Source organism: Abramis brama (genome assembly GCF_963993115.1).
Source record: "Abramis brama genome assembly, chromosome: 21".
NCBI lineage: Eukaryota > Metazoa > Chordata > Actinopteri > Cypriniformes > Leuciscidae > Abramis > Abramis brama.
Genome location: NC_139983.1, coordinates 30,400,328 through 30,418,305, shown reverse-complemented (window position 1 = coordinate 30,418,305; position 17,978 = coordinate 30,400,328). Strand labels below are relative to the sequence as shown.

Below are 17,978 nucleotides of genomic sequence, written 5' to 3'. Positions count from 1 at the left end.
TATTCAGTTCACACTTAAGTATGTTATTTCAGTAAATTATGCATAATAACTAATACTAAACCTAACTCTAAATGAAAAGTAAGTACAAGCGGTAATTAATATTAACTCATATTACTCACCTTAACACCTTAGAACGTTTGTCAACCAATCAGTTTCAAGCATTCAACTGCCCCGTAGTATAAATGCTATTAATATTGTTAACTCATATTACTATTATTATTGTAATGTAGTGTAACGAGTAAGCATCTGCTTACCTTTCTTGAGTTTGCGTACGGCGAGCATGCAGTGGCTGGGGGAAAGGTCCCATATGCGCAGGGTCTTATCATCGCTGACAGTGGCACACAGGGGCAGATGAGGGTGAGTGGCAAGACCCCAGACCTCGCCCTCCATGTGACCCTAAATACAGCCCACCACACACACACACACACACACACACAATTTATTACACACTAACAAACCAACATAACTGTCATTTACTATTTAATATTTTTTTGTGAAATATGCTTTTTTATTTTAAGTTGACACTCAAAAGTGTGTGATTTAGAGTGAATGGAAATAACCAGTTTATATTTGACTTTGAGTTATATTGTAAAATTAAAATACGGTATGCTGCTCATCTATAATGCTAGTCTGTTTCTGTGCTAAGATATTGCTCAATGAACAAAGCAACATGCTTCAGAGTATTAATACATGCAGTTATCCACAGCCTAACCATAAGCCTCACTCTTCTGCACAATGGTAACGATCAAAACTTCAACATAATAGAAACTCTTTCACATGTCAAACATAACTGAACATTAAACATTAACAGATGTTTACCTTTACTCAAAAACACACAAAATAACACCATTTCAATATTTGCTCTCCATTTCCAGCCATTTCCCATGCTGGGAACTAACAATGGCATAATTGAACAAATTCTCTTAAAATAAATAGGTAGCCTTGTTTTCCCTTAATTTGATCAGCTTAATCGGTTCCTGAACTAAAGCCTGAAAACGGTGTACGTTTCCTTAAAAAAAATAGGAAAATGTATCTCTTGGTTTTATTAGAGAAATGAACCACTGAACCACAATTTTCTTAGTAAAATATACACACTTATTTTTAATTATCACCTAATTTTTTTTTAATGAAAATTACAAGACCCATGATTCAATTTTTACAGTGTTCTTTTCAGCACAAACACACGTTCGTCCATTCTATGAAAGTTTTACTCATTAGACACTATAAAAGTTAGCAAATTCCATCGCACTTTTACTGCCTGAGAAATTCTCTTTAAAAGAGATGTTCATCTACATTTGTCAAGTGAGCATGGCAGTAGTAATTCATCAAATGATGGAGAAGATCATTATAACTGGGCATATATCCAGACACAGTGTTAAAGAGCTGATTCAGGAGTCTGGAACACAGTGATGGAGTGATGCTGTACAGTCCCAGTATGGCAGGCGATGTTCACTCAGACTGCAGGCAAATCAGATCTTTTCAAGCAGACTGTCTGTACTTTTAACTGCAAGTGATCAAATAAGATTTGTGGGTTGTTTTGGTAATGGTGTACTGTAGGAGTTCCTCTCACATCCTCTCACTCTCCAAATAATTGTCCTGTCGAGTTGAGGTGCAGAACTTCTCCATCGCACAGGAAAACGCTGAAATCTTTGGACAGACCATTTGAACATTGTATGAATATTTCTGGCATTTCCGTCAACAGTTTTGACATTATTGTTGTGTGTCGCATTAAAAGGCAGTTTAAAATACGATTTAAGTATTTCCAGCCCGAGACGCATCTGTAAAAATGTGATTGGAATTGCATTTCAAACCACATATAGAGGTGGTTTGAAATGCAGTAAGATTCGAAAAAATTCGATGTCACGTGTGTTTTTTTTGTGTGTGTGTTTTTTTTGCTGTCTAGACTTTCAAAACTCCATTTGGATAAAATCTGGATATGCAAAAAATCAGATTTTTGCTGGCAGTCTGAACATGGCCATAATCTCCCATATTCAAGGAGCTATACCTTTACATTTTATTGAATTTATTTTAATTAATTTTTAGTGTGTGTGTCTATTGGATGCAAAACAAAAAATGTACATTCAAATAAATAATGCTGTCAGTGGGGGAGGAACGGATCAGGCAACACGTTTCGCCACGCATATGATTCGAGGATTAACTGCTAAATTTAACCATCATAGAGTGAAAGTTTATAATTTGGATGTGTTTCGTCTTGCCAATTTACACATTCAAACAATTTTAAACGCAGAAGAAAAGGGGAAAATCATGACTCACACACAAGAAGCGCACGCAGAGAGAGAGAGAGGGAGAGAGAGAGAGAGAGACGCGCATTTCAGACAGCACTCGAACAACAAATTGATTCCTCTTTAGTGTTTTCTTGCCCTTGAACGGACACATAAACTCAAAATTATGTCTAAATGCCCGTCTCGGCAAGTATTCTCTCGTTTATGTCATAAGTGAACAGTTATTTTACATTTATGCTTAATTATTCATTTCTGTACCTGAATACTACTGTTAGACTTTGTAACTTTGTTATTTAGTATTATCTCTGCTTGTAATTTGTGTATTTGTTCTTATTTTATTACTGACTGTTAACTTGTTGTAAATAATGTGTGAACTTTATCAGTTAGGCTAGTAGTTTTTGATGTAGTATCGAAGAACGTCAAGTGGGCTTTAAGTAATAAATGAAAAGCAAAGTTGCCCATATATTTATATATATATTTTTTTTTTTTTTTTGCTGATCTGAAAAAGGATCCGATCCATGGCTAAAAAACGTAATGATCCGAACCGTGAATTTTGTTATCCGTTCCACCACTAGCTGTCAGTGTGTACAATTTCCCCACAGTGTATTCTGCTATAAACTGGACGTGATGCACCCATGGGATTCGTAAAAGGTTTTGCCAAAAAGCATTTCAGTGAGCAATAAATAAGAATTCAATTAAGCTCAAATGTTTTCTAGCAGTGAGTAGGACCTAGAAAAAGCTCTGAATAAGGCATATATACTTGCTAAATGCAACATGCATTTTTTTCTACACCCTAACTATCGCTTGACGAATTAAAAAGCTGACATAATGCAATGAAGGGTATGTACCAACACATATGTAACATTTAGTAGGCAAACAATGACTTCAATAACAAGCACCAACCTTTAACTAATGATTGCACCCGACTCTAAAACACAAGTCACTCGAGACAAACAAATACACATTTAATCAGTGTCCAAAAACCAGCTGTTCCTTGCCATGCTGAAAACTAAACCACGGCTGTCTGAGTACAGAAATATTGGAAATCTACTGTTTTTGCCTGGTCTGCAGTCATTGCTGTTTACCATTTATTACAACAACAGCCCCGGGAACATTTCATTTGTCTCTGAAATGAAACTGGAGCAAAACATTACAAATTGGTTGAGTGGTGAGGGCAGGTGCAGAGACAGACACTTGACTGACTCATTCATTCTCAGGCTCATTTACAGGTGCTGCTGTGAGAAAAGAAAATGGTAACTAGATTTTTAAAGGTACTAAATTGTTCAACATCATTTCAAATATGTATTTAGGTACGTAAAAGTTTCAAAAGAAATTTCATTAGATATGTTTATATATGTTTTTACTTCATTTACCATAAATGCGTGTCAGTACATTTGGCAGCACAGCCATATTTCATATATATTTTTAAGACAATAAAAGTAATTATGAAATTACATATAAAGATGTATTTAAGACTCTAAAGCACTCTTAAGTTCAGTTAATTGCATTTAAATATAGCTATAATACATTTTCATTTAATTGAAATTAACATCCATTCAGATCATAGTTTATTCTTTTAAACAAGTATATTATTTCCATAATAAGTATGATATACTTCATTTTCACAGGGGTGAGCATTAAACTTCAGTATCTAATTCATCCTTCACCATTTTTGAGACGGCCATGAATGATGTCTCAACTCATGCGGGTTGTTGAAGAGAGGTGGGCTATTGCTTTTCTAAGTAATAAGATGTACTATTTCCCCCTCGCCAACAATAAAACAAGCACAAATACATTCTGAGTAATATTTATAAAAACTAGAACAACTCAATTTGTGTGTGTGCGACTGTGCATGTATTTCAAGTGTGACAAAACTGACAAGGTCTTGTACCAATCTGATGAATGCTCAATTTAAATAAATAAAAACTCAAAGAAAATGAATTTCGTATCAAAATGACCCGAGGAGAGGATGAAGGTAAACTAATTTCTGTATTTGAGTGGGTTCACATCCAGGGATGCTTGTGAGTTTATGTAACATGACAGGCCGCTCGAGGGTAAGACTTGTAAAGCTCAGTTTAATGAATCAACAAGGCCAACCGAACAGAAATTCTTCATTCAACCCTCATTTCTTACTGTGTTATTTATTTATTTATTTATTTATTTTCAGAATGGTCATGTTTCGTGACTTGTCAAGCTAATCTGACAGCTGAATTTGTGCCTTACCTGAACCAGAAGAGTGATGGGCCCGTTTTTGTCCACCTCCAGAATCTCTCCGTTCTTTGTTCCTACAAGAATATGCCCATGACCCAAAGATATGGCACGAATGGAGGGGTTGTCCTCTAAAAGCAAACCTGCAGAAAGGGACATGCTATAAATAAACATGCATCCGTGACCTTGGCTTTCTATTTATTAAACACACTGAGTGTTCTTAGAGGATGCATGGAGGTATTTGACCTGATTAGCTTTAACAGCCAAGTTATTCACACCGTTAAAGTATTTTAGTATTTTTGTTTTGTTGTCAGTCCAGTACGGACATCTAAACATTTTTAAAGGCAAAACAGTGTAAAATAAATAAATAAATATTATTTATAAGTAAAATTTTCAAAAAATAAGTTGTTTATAATAGTAATAATAATAACAACAATACAAATAAAATTATTATTTTTATTATTATTATAAACAACTTAATAAATATTATTTATTTTATTTATAAATGCTTCGCATTAGGGGGTTGTTTACATTTTAACTACATTTAACAACATTATATATTTTTTTAATTATTTATTTAGTCATTCATTCAAAGTTTTTTTTATTATATTTGCAACCCCTTTGGCAAAGTTATCTTTTCTTGTTTTAAGCATAAACCTGATTTATGCAAGAAAAATTAACTTTATTATAGATAAAATAAAGTGACTCTCTAAAAAGCCCTATTTGCTGAACACAAAAGAAGATATTTTGAGGAATATGGGTAACCAATCAGTTTATATGCCACATTGACTTCCATGATAGGAAAAAAAAATACTATGGAAGTCAATGGGCTCCATCAACTGTCTGGTTACCGACATTCTTCAAAATATTTTCTTTTGTGTTCAGCAAAAATTCATACAGGTTTGGAACAACTTGAGGGTGAGAAAATTATGACAGAATTTTTGGTTGAACAGTCCTATTATCTCACAGTATTCTGTTCCTTAAGTAAGTTTAATTTGTAAAAGTAAATTGTCACTCAAGAAATGCAAGTGACACCCTCACCTTTGGATCCTGGGGCTAGCACCGATCGTTTTATGGCATATGTCTTGAGGCATCTTTCAAACGTGTCGTCCCACAAAGCCACTATTCCATCTTTTCCACCAGTCACGAAACCCTTAGCAACAATATATTCGCATTTCATTTCTAAGCACATTTAAAGAGAAAGTGACTCCTGTTTACTGTTTGAAGCAAAATCTGATACCTTCTCCAGGGCGTGCATGCTGAAAACAGGCCCATCATGAGCTTTGACGGTTTTCACCAAGAACATATCTCTCCAGATGCAGATGTCTCCAGCGCAGGTTCCCGAGAACACCGTTTCTTCAGACCAGCCATACACTGCGCACATCATGGTCTCGGTTTTTCCCATGCTGCCCTTCTTCCCAATCAGTCCGCCACCTGAGAACATCAACAGTTTGTGAGAGGACCTCAGATCTACAGTGTACAGTGATTCACATATTTCACAAAAAGTTTATAGTCTTACCTGCTTTATGCCAAAACTTCATGTGTTTCACTCCAGCGGTGATCAGTTTGTCTGGCACGTACGGGTTGATTTTAATGACAAATATTTTGTCCTTACTTCCCCTTTAAATCAAAAAGAGAGACATTTAATTTGTTATGCTGAAACCTAAAAAGGATGAATCGAACAGCCCCTACTGATTTTGATGAGTTTAAAGGTTCACAGCGGGCACTGTAGGGCTGTAATTGACCTGTCTGAGTGCCAGGGGACAGTGGCTGTCTGTGGTTTAGCATTAGGGCCCGATGTGAAGTGGGCAGAGCACTGAGCAGTGACTGCACTGTCAGGCCCTATTTACTTCCACCCGCACAAGCATCCTCTCGACCAGAGAAAGCCCCGGGGAAGAGTCGCTGAACTCAAGAGCATACAGACAGGGGAATACAAACGCTTCAGACTGTAAGAGGATGTATAATAATCCCTGAGAGGATGTACATTACAGTGTTTTACCATGGTAAAGAGCTGTAGTTGCTTGTAATGGTAGCATAGGTGCATCTATACTAGATTTTCTTGAGAAGTATTAAGTCGTTGCCACCACAGTGCTAGGACGTTGTGGCTGCTTGCCAGGGATTTCCTATTTAATATTTAGAGGGAAAGCTCAAATCTCAATAGTAATAATGATTACTTTGGCACCAAGCTTCAAGTCAAACACACCTAGGGCCCTATTTTAACAATCTAAGAGCATGGTCTAAAGCGCAGGGCGCAAGTTCACTTAGGGCATGTCCGAATCCACTATTGCTAGTTTAACGATGAGAAAAATGGTCAGTGCGCCCAGCGCATGGTCTAAAAGGGTTGTCCCTATTCTTATCGGTAATCGGTGTGTTTTTGGGCGTAACGTGCAATAAACCAACCAGAGTCTCATCTCCCATTCCCTTTAAAAGCCAGTTGCACTCGTGCAATGGCGGATTCGCTATTTACATGGTGTAATTTGCAAGCGGAAAAAACGGAACGCTTTTCTAGCAAAGAAACGGATCTGAACGGTGCGAAGTTAAAGCACGCAAGCAGGCCATCTACGGGACAAAGTGTTGCACGTTGTGGACCACGCCTATAGGCACACATTACTAACATGCTCTTAAAATAACAAAATAAATACTGTGCCATTGACTTTAGACCAGGTTTTTGTTGGTCAATGGCGCAGTCTATTTCAGTTGCTTCAAAATAGCAACACGCCAACAATGCGCCTGAACACACCTGAACACGCCTCGTTTTCAGACCAGCACAGATGGGCACAAATGCATTTGCTATTTAAACAATGTGGCGCAGGACATGAAAATGATAACTGCGTTGGGCTGAAACTAGCAAAAAACGCTTGCGTAGCGCCTGAAGCTGCATTGCGCCGAGTGTATGATAGGGCCCTTAATATTTAACAATATTACTGATCTGCCTGCATTGACACCATTATATGAGAACTGAACTGAGCTGGACGATGACATCACTGTTTTCTCCAGAGCGTCTATATATATATATATATATATATATACATAAAAATGAACTAAAAATAATAATAATTTACAACAAAAATGAACCATCACTGAATTTACTTCAGCTGGAATATATGACACTATTTTCTTCTAGATCTGCCGTACAGCCGACAATATTTTCCTGTTATCACTGTAAAGCTGCTTTGAAACAATCTGTATTGTAAAAAGCGCTATATAAATAAAGGTGACTTGACTTGACTTGACAGATGGCAGTGGTGGCAGTGTCAGAGAATAGATGACCAGCAACAGGATCAGTTAGAATTGGATACGGTATGTGTGTGGTTCAGGTATACCCTATGTTATGGAGACAAAGAGAAAAATAATCATGTTTTTAGCTTATTTTTCTTACCCAACTGGCAGATAATGTTACTTGTTTTAAGCTAAATGCACTTAATTTATTATTATTCTTTCCCCAGGAAACAAGACTACTTATCTTAAGTCATTTGGCTTATCAAGTAAATGCATCTTGATTAAAGAATTTTTAGATATTTTAACTAGAAATAAGAAAAAAATTCTTAGTTTTTCTAAAAAATTCTCTAAAAAAAGTTTTGCTTAGGCAAACAGTGGGCCAGAAAAGACTCAATCATTTGGCTGTTCTGTCAGTTGAAAAAGACATTTTCAGCACCACCCAGAAAGCAATAGCCGTCATTTCACCGTCTAGGTCAAATAGACCCGATATAGTACGGCTATGAGTAACCCACTCCTAGCCAAAATAACTTTGAATTTGGTTACATGTCATTTTTGCCAGAATAACTTGTGAGATGTATGATATTCCATCATGTATCCAAAGTAAACAGTGATTACAAGGTGTTTGGTTTAATTTCTTCACTCACTTCATTTCTTTGTTATCTATTGATGACTAGTCTATTCTTGGGCTATGGTTTAGACATCTATTAAATTTTCACTGACAGCCCAAATTTTGCCTTGTTTTAGCCTAGATGTCTGGGCTGTGTTTGGACGGTTATAATACGTCTTTTAAATGCAAAATTGCTTGCTGGACATAGACACAAGCATGGAAATTGACCATTTTGCTCAAGTCAAGTCTCAGAGATACTCTTTGATGATTCCACCTTCAAAGAAATATAGAAGACAAAAAGATGGATAAGAAGGATAAGAAAGGTATTCAGGATCAGGAAAAAGACAAGACCAAATCAACAATACAACAATGACAGAACAGATGAGAGACTGTAAAGATATATAATGTTACGTGGAGTAACTGGATTGTGAGTGTGCGAGAGAATATGATTTTTCTTTTAGCTCCAAGTTCCCAGGGGGCAAAACACCTGTTTTTTAGGAAATCAGACATGGGCTGCTGTAAAAGGTTGTCATATAAAAATGAAATCTATGATGTCTGAGGATCACAACCTGGGTGGACAACCCGGTCAACAAGCTGCTGGAAACTTGTAATTAGGGTCAAAACAATGCTGCCTCAAATTCTGCTTTAACTCCCCGGAATCACCCAAACATGCTAAAAAGGTTTAATTATATTCATGAATCCTGAGCCATATCTCCCTGATACTTTATGCTAGAAACAAACTGAGCACACCTTTCAAAAGAGTGGAAGATAAGATTTCATCTGATGCCTTGATTGTACATGTAATTAGAATGTAAGAGTTAACAATGCCTCTTAATTCATAGGTAGGCAAAAAAAAAAAAAAAAAAAAAAATTGAACATTCCATTTGTAATCGGTAGCATTCTTTTCCCTTTGTTGTTGTTAAAATAAACAAATTACCATGTGAAGTTAACTTTTACTAGATGAAATCATAGTTTGATCATTTTCACTAACCAGACAGTCCTCATGGCCCATAACACATTTAGAGGGAATTCAATTTCAAGCCTATAATAGCCTGTCAATTCAAACAAGATCCAAGAAAGAAGTTTACCATTAACTGGTGTTAATTGTATACTGCTCTGTTTCTGTATGTACAGTATATCGTTTGCATATTTATGCAATATCTATTATTTGTATTGCAATGTCTAGTATTTCTAATATTCTTTCACAAGTGGGATAGCTTTATTTATTCTATCGAAATAAAAAAAAAGGATTTGAGGATTTTGGGTTAGGCTGGTTACTTTCCAATCCAGGTGTTTGGAGTGTGAGACAAAGGTACTGACAACTAAATGTTGAAAGACTAAAACACACAGGAGTCATGTGTGGAGTAGGTTTAAAAGTATTTACTGATTAAAACTGTTACATTAAGTAGCAATTTGTACCAAAAAAAAAAAAAAGATTAATGAAACAGACAAACAGATTACAATTCAGGGTGATAACTCATTTCTGTAATAATGTTTATACAATTTGTTTAGCTGTTTTCGGAGTCACTGCTGCTGTCGCTGCTCTAGTGTTTCAGCATGCTGTGTCCTACTACATTTGGTTGCCAACCCCTGGCAACGGCATCCTATGTAGCATGGAGCAGTTCTTCTGACAACCTTTAACCAGAGATGGGCACAAATACATCAAAAAGTATTTCATTACAAATAACAAATACTTACTCATCAAATGTATTTAAATAAAATACAAAATACTGCTGTAAAAAAAGTATTTAATTAAGATACAAGTAATTTGTAATTTGAAAATACAAAAATACAACAAAAAAAATACAGTCTTCTGTAGTGTCTAGAATATTGCAATATCATTGTTTAGTGCAGAAGATGCGCTTTTAACGTACATGTTGCCACATACTGTCATAATAAAAGATAATTACGCATATAACACTATATTTGTATTATATTACACAAAAACTAGTTAACGCTGCTGTGAGGGTGTTTCTAATAGCGCGGCTGTGAGGGTGTTTCTAATACTGCGGCTGTGACAAAGTTGACAACTTTCTCTCTTCCAACTGCCATTATCTATTTTTTTACTCTTTTTGAAAGTTGTGAAAACGCTGTTGTGGCGTTTTTCTTTTGCTATTTGAGCAAATTGGAACACAAAAAATATATTTAATGTAGTCTTTCCTTCACTGCTATAGAAGTTAACCCAACTATGATGCCTTCCACTTCTGAAAACCCAGAAATGTGAACAGGGTCAATAGGATGTGTCACATCACGTGATTTACTTGCCAAAAACTGTGATAGGCAATTTGGTAGTCCTATTTGTATTTTATGTCTATGGTCATAGGGATAGTTCACCCCCAAAAAAACGCACTTTTATGATGGATAGATGCACTTTTATGATGGATAGATGCACTTTTATCATGGATAGATGCACTTTTATGATGGATAGATGCACTTTTATGATGGATAGATGCACTTTTATCATGGCTATGTCACGGTTGTTGAATGCATTGTTTTCTTCTTGTCTCGTGTCATTGTTGTTTATGTGTGAGTGGGCGTTGTCCCGCTCACGTGTCCGTCAGCGCTCCAGCTGATCATCATCAATCACTGTTCACAGCTGCGATTCATTTCCGTTCCTATATATACTCACACCATTCTCTGTTCCAGTGTCGGATTGTTTGTTGATGTCTGTGACCTGCCGTGTCTGTTTCCCCGTGGAGTTGCCGTGTCTGTGTTCGCCTTGCCTTGTCTTCCTGCCGTTGTGTTCGTCATCCTTGGGTTCACCACACTCCAGCACCGGGATTGGGATTCACCACTATCACAGCACCAGCGCACCACAGACCATCAAGTCCCTGCCTGAGTCTGAATCGCCGCCTTCCTGTTCTTTCTGTTTTGTGTACTTTGGAGAATAAATATCACTTTGAGTATCTGCGATTGCTTCCTGTTTATTCTATCATGACAGAACAATCCGACCGTTCCATGGAAGCAGCAGGTGGCGCCGCAGCAACGATGGACGACTTTGTTCGTGCAAGTATTCAAAGGATGGACGCTCAGGACCGCCATCAAGGAGAAGCGGCGCGCGCGATTCAGGCTCTCGTCACGCAGGTGTCCGAGCTGACCCAGCGTTTTCAACAGCTGCAACCTCCCGCTGCGCCAGCCGCACCGCCCGTCCCTCCCACACCACCGATGCCCGCCTCCCAGTCCGAGCCACGCCTCCCGACTCCTGAGCCATACTCTGGTGAGCCTAACTTTTGCCGGCCGTTTTTGACTCGATGCAGCATGCATTTTGCTCTCCAGCCCAGAACCTTTGAGAAGGAGGAATCTAAGGTGGCGTTTGTCCTCATGTTACTGACTGGGAGAGCGGCACTATGGGGGACGGCGGTGTGGGAGAACCAAGAACCATGCTGTTCCTCGTTCCAGGAGCTCTCTCTGGAGATTAGAAGAGTTTTTGACCGCGCGCTTGCGGGGAGAGAGGCTGCCAGGGTCTTGTCTGAACTACGTCAGCGAGAACGATCTGTTTCGGATTATGCCATCGAGTTCAAGACCCTGGCGGCCGAGTGTCGCTGGAACGAGGAAGCGCAGTGGGATAGGTTCCTGCATGGGCTGGCCGACCGCGTCCAGAGGGAGATCTACGCCCTGGACCTGCCCCCCTCACTGAACGGACTCATCGACCTGGCTCTGAGGGTGGACGCCCGATTAGCCCGGGTCGGACCACGCGCTCCACCCAGCCTGCCTCGTGGGGGGGTGGAACATCAATGGTCCAGCGGCATGGACGCGGCCGGTCCCTCCGATCCCGAGCCCATGCAGGTGGGTCGAGCTCGGCTTTCCCGGGAGGAGAGGGAGAGGCGGAGATCCCTTGGCCTTTGCCTGTACTGCGGGGGCGCGGGACATTTCGCTAACAACTGCCCGGTAAAAGGCCAAGCCCGATAGTAAGCATGAGGCTACTATCGGGTGGGATCTCCGCCGAAAAGTCCTCATCTACGTCCACCATCCTCCCGGGAAGACTTAGATGGTCTGGTCACGATCATCACTGCACCGCACTGGTGGACTCCGGGGCTGAAGGTAATTTCATGGATCGCACCTTTGCACTGCAGTTTCAAGTCCCACTCAGAACACTTTCCCAGAGAATCACCGTACATGCACTCAATGGACAGTCACTACCTACCATCTCCCAGGCCACCGAGAACATCACGCTCATCACCTCAGGGAATCATGCAGAGACGATATCATTTTTCATCACGGACTCACATCACACACCCATTGTCCTGGGTCACCCCTGGCTCAATCAACACAACCCCCGCATTGACTGGAAACAAAGATCCATATCGGCCTGGAGCGCTGAGTGTCATAAGTCTTGTCTTGTGTCTGCCTGTTCTGTTGTCTCTGTTCCTGTGTTGCAGGAGGAAGCAGTGGATTTATCAAACGTGCCCGTGGAGTATCGTGACCTGAAGGAAGTGTTCAGTAAGTCAAGGGCTGCTTCTCTTCCTCCGCACCGTCCCTACGACTGTGCTATAGATTTACTGTCAGGTAAGTCTCCGCCTAAAGGCAAGATTTATTCACTCTCGGTTCCGGAGAGGGAGGCTATGGAGAAATATATTTCTGATTCTCTAGCATCCGGGTTCATCCAACCTTCCTCATCTCCAGCGGGGGCGGGGTTCTTTTTTGTGGGGAAGAAGGATGGATCGCTGCGACCTTGCATTGATTACCGGGGGCTGAACAACATCACGGTAAAGAATACTTATCCTTTGCCGTTGATGTCTTCAGCCTTCGAGAGGTTGCAGAAAGCATCCATCTTCACAAAACTGGACTTACGTAATGCTTATCATTTGGTCCGCATCAGGAAGGGGGATGAATGGAAGACTGCCTTCAACACCCCTAGGGGGCACTTTGAATACTTGGTCATGCCTTTCGGTTTGTCCAACAGTCCCGCAGTCTTCCAAGCGCTCGTCAATGACGTGCTGCGAGACATGATCGATCAGTTTATTTATGTTTACCTGGATGACATTCTGATCTTTTCCTCGTCTCTCCAGGAACACGTGCAGCACGTCCGACGGGTACTCCAAAGGTTGCTAGAGAATGGGCTTTTTGTCAAGGCGGAGAAATGCGCTTTTCATGCACAGTCGGTCCCTTTCTTAGGACACATCATGTCGGCTGAGGGTATGCGTATGGATCCTGACAAAGTTAAGGCTGTGGTAGAGTGGCCAAACCCAGATTCCCGTAAGGCCCTACAGAGGTTTCTGGGGTTCGCCAATTTCTACCGGCGTTTTATTCGCAACTTTAGCCAACTAGCCGCACCTCTGACTGCCTTGACCTCCCCCAGAACTGCGTTCAGGTGGTCGGAAGCAGCCGAGACTGCTTTTTCCAACCTCAAGAGCCGCTTTGTTTCGGCTCCCATTTTAATCGCCCCTGATTCCTCACGTCAGTTTGTGGTGGAGGTCGACGCGTCAGAGGTGGGGGTAGGTGCAGTTCTTTCTCAACGCTCACCTTCAGACAACAAGATGCATCCATGCGCGTTTTTATCTCATTGTTTATCACCTGCTGAACAAAATTACGACATTGGCAACAGGGAGTTGTTGGCGGTCAAGCTAGCCTTGGAAGAATGGCGTCATTGGTTAGAGGGGTCCGGGGTACCCTTTATCGTCTGGACGGATCATAAGAATCTGGAGTACATTAGATCCGCCAAGAGGTTGAACTCCAGGCAGGCTCGGTGGGCACTTTTTTTCGGCCGTTTTGATTTTACCCTCTCGTATCGTCCGGGTTCCAAGAACGTCAAACCCGATTCTTTATCGCGTATTTTTGATAGATCCGAACACGCACCTACTCCCGAGCGTATTTTTCCTGAGACCCTAATTATCTCTACGCTCACTTGGGAGGTCGAAGCGAGAGTCAAGAAGGCTCTAGAAGGGGTAACGCCTCCGATCCGGTGCCCATCGAACCGCTTATTTGTGCCGGAGGAACTACGTCCAGACATTATTCGGTGGGGTCATTGTTCTAGTCTAGCCTGTCATCCAGGAGTTAGTCGCACCCTTTATTTGGTCAAACAACGATTCTGGTGGCCGCTTATGGCTCGCGATGTTCACGATTTTGTTTTGGCTTGCTCAGTTTGTGCTATTGGCAAGTCGTCCAATCGACCCCCAGATGGGTTACTCCAACCGCTGTCGGTGCCTTCGAGACCCTGGTCCCATATCGCACTAGATTTTGTTACCGCCCTCCCACCCTCCCACCCTCCCAGGGTAACACGGTAGTTTTAACCGTGGTGGACCGATTCTCGAAGGCAGCCCACTTTGTTCCCTTGCCCAAATTACCTTCAGCCAAGGAGACAGCGGTTGTAGTCGTTAATCACGTCTTTCGGTTACATGGCCTCCCGACAGACGTGGTTTCTGACAGGGGTCCCCAATTTGTGTCCAAATTTTGGCGAGAGTTTTGTAGGTTGCTGGGGGCGACGGTCAGACTGTCTTCTGGGTTTCACCCCCAGAGCAATGGCCAAACTGAGAGAGCCAACCAAGACCTGGAGAGAACTTTGCGATGTACGGCTGCCAGGAATCCTTCCTCCTGGAGTCAACAACTGCCTATGGTGGAGTACGCCCACAATTCATTGCCAGTGTCTGCTACGGGCCTGTCTCCTTTTGAGTGTAGTATAGGATACCAGCCACCAGTTTTTCCCAGTCTGGAATCCGAAGTCGCGGTCCCCTCTGCTCACGCCTTCGTCCAGAGGTGTCACCACACATGGACAAGAGCCCGTGAGACTCTCCTCCGTGTGCGGGCGCGCACCAAGGCCAAAGCCAATCGCCACCGGTCTAGGCCTCCCGTATACGTCGTCGGTTCCAAAGTGTGGCTTTCTACTAAGAACATTCCGCTCCGCTCCGTATCCAATAAATTGGCTCCTAAATTCATTGGCCCGTTTTCTGTCACCAAAATTGTTAGTCCGGTGGCAGTCCGCCTCAAACTCCCTCCAGTGTACAGGAGAATTCATCCGGTATTCCATGTGTCCAAAATCAAACCCGTTTTTTTTTTCCCGTATTAATCCGCCGGCCCCGGTTCCCCCACCGCCGCGTCTCGTAGACGGGGAACCAACCTATTCGGTACGTCGCATTCTGGACTCTAGGCGGAGGGGACGCGGATTCCAGTACCTGGTGGACTGGGAGGGTTACGGTCCGGAGGAGAGAAGTTGGGTTCCGGCTCGTGACATCCTGGATCACTCTCTTATCGATGATTACAATCGACAGGTAAGGGAGTCTGGGAACGCCGTGAGGCGTTCCTAGAGGAGGGGGTACTGTCACGGTTGTTGAATGCATTGTTTTCTTCTTGTCTCGTGTCATTGTTGTTTATGTGTGAGTGGGCGTTGTCCCGCTCACGTGTCCGTCAGCGCTCCAGCTGATCATCATCATCATCAATCACTGTTCACAGCTGCGATTCATTTCCGTTCCTATATATACTCACACCATTCTCTGTTCCAGTGTCGGATTGTTTGTTGATGTCTGTGACCTGCCGTGTCTGTTTCCCCGTGGAGTTGCCGTGTCTGTGTTCGCCTTGCCTTGTCTTCCTGCCGTTGTGTTCGTCATCCTTGGGTTCACCGCACTCCAGCACCGGGATTGGGATTCACCACTATCACAGCACCAGCGCACCACAGACCATCAAGTCCCTGCCTGAGTCTGAATCGCCGCCTTCCTGTTCTTTCTGTTTTGTGTACTTTGGAGAATAAATATCACTTTGAGTATCTGCGATTGCTTCCTGTTTATGATGCACTTTTATGATGGATAGAGGCACTTTTATCATGGATAGATGCACTTTTATGATGGATAGATGCACTTTTATGATGGATAGAGGCACTTTGATGAAAAATATACCCATTGACTGTCATTATAAAGCTTGGAAGAGCCAGGACACTTTTTAATATAACTCTGATTGTATTCTTCTGAAAGAAGAAAGTCATATACACCTAGGATGACGTCAGGGTGAGTAAATCATGGGCTAATTTTCATTTTTGGGTGAACTATCCCTAGGACCATAGACATAAAATACAAATAGGACTACCAAATTGCCTATCACAGTTTTTGGCAAGTAAATCACGTGATGTGACACATCCTATTGACCCTGTTCACATTTCTGGGTTTTCAGAAGTGGAAGGCATCATAGTTGGGTTAACTTCTATAGCAGTGAAGGAAAGACTACATTAAATATATTTTTTGTGTTCCAATTTGCTCAAATAGCAAAAGAAAAACGCCACAACAGCGTTTTCACAACTTTCAAAAAGAGTAAAAAAATAGATAATGGCAGTTGGAAGAGAGAAAGTTGTCAACTTTGTCACAGCCGCAGTATTAGAAACACCCTCACAGCCGCGCTATTAGAAACACCCTCACAGCAGCGTTAACTAGTTTTTGTGTAATATAATACAAATATAGTGTTATATGCGTAATTATCTTTTATTATGACAGTATGTGGCAACATGTACGTTAAAAGCGCATCTTCTGCACTAAACAATGATATTGCAATATTCTAGACTCTTACATGTATCTAACGCCACACTTACACTACAGAAGACTGTAATTTTTTTTTTGTATTTTTGTATTTTCAAATTACAAATTACTTGTATCTTAATTAAATACTTTTTCCACAGCAGTATTTTGTATTTTATTTAAATACATTTGATGAGTAAGTATTTGTTATTTGTAATTAAATACTTTTTGATGTATTTGTGCCCATCTCTGGTTAAAGGTTGTCAGAAGAACTGCTCCATGCTACATAGGATGCCGTTGCCAGGGGTTGGCAACCAAATGTAGTAGGATACAGCATGCTGAAACACTAGAGCAGCGACAGCAGCATTGACTCCGAAAACAGCTAAACAAATTGTATAAACATTATTACAGAAATGAGTTATCACCCTGAATTGTAATCTGTTTGTCTGTTTCATTAATCGGTTTTTTTTTGTTTTTTTTTGGTACAAATTGCTACTTAATGTAACAGTTTTAATCAGTAAATACTTTTAAACCTACTCCACACATGACTCCTGTGTGTTTTAGTCTTTCAACATTTAGTTGTCAGTACCTTTGTCTCACAGTCCAAACACCTGGATTGGAAAGTAACCAGCCTAACCCAAAATCCTCAAATCCTTTTTTTTTATTTCGATAGAATAAATAAAGCTATCCCACTTGTGAAAGAATATTAGAAATACTAGACATTGCAATACAAATAATAGATATTGCATAAATATGCAAACGATATACTGTACATACAGAAACAGAGCAGTATACAATTAACATCAGTTAATAGTAAACTTCTTTCTTGGATCTTGTTTGAATTGACAGGCTATTATAGGCTTGAAATTGAATTCCCTCTAAGGGCCCTATTTTAACGATCTGAAACGCAAGTGTCAAAGCGCAAAGCGCAAGTAACTTTGTGGGCGGGTCTTGGCGCTGTTGCTATTTTCCCAGCGGGATAAATGACTCTTGCGCCAGGCGCAAATCTAAAATGGGTTGGTCTGAAGTAGCTTCATTATTCATAGGTGTGGTTTGGGCGTAACGTGAAATAAACCAATCAGAGCGACATCTCACATTCCCTTTAAGAGCAGGCGCGTTTGTTCTAAAGCGGATTCCTATTATAACGGCGGATTTGCCAGACGCGCACCAGGAGCGGTTCACAGCCAAGGAGAGCAACGCTCTCGTCAGGGACGTTGGGGATGGAGAAACCCACCCAAATTAACTTCGGTTAAAAAGGCGTATGAT

At 41.1% G+C, this 17,978-nt stretch overlaps 1 protein-coding gene across 2 annotated transcripts in view; it reads right to left on the bottom strand.

The window, feature by feature from the left end:
- eml5 (EMAP like 5) overlaps positions 1-17,978 on the bottom strand; it is a 117,269-nt gene that overhangs the window by 27,028 nt on the left and 72,263 nt on the right. For both annotated transcript variants that reach the window (XR_014603980.1, XM_084097060.1), the window contains exons 17-21: positions 5,971-6,071; positions 5,692-5,885; positions 5,493-5,604; positions 4,467-4,594; positions 255-396 (exon numbers count right to left, since the gene is read on the bottom strand). Coding sequence is in view for 1 of the 2 variants with exons in the window: in XM_084097060.1 (XP_083953186.1) it covers positions 255-396; positions 4,467-4,594; positions 5,493-5,604; positions 5,692-5,885; positions 5,971-6,071 (677 nt within the window). In the remaining variant the exon portion in view is untranslated. The remainder of the gene's footprint in view (positions 1-254; positions 397-4,466; positions 4,595-5,492; positions 5,605-5,691; positions 5,886-5,970; positions 6,072-17,978) is intronic.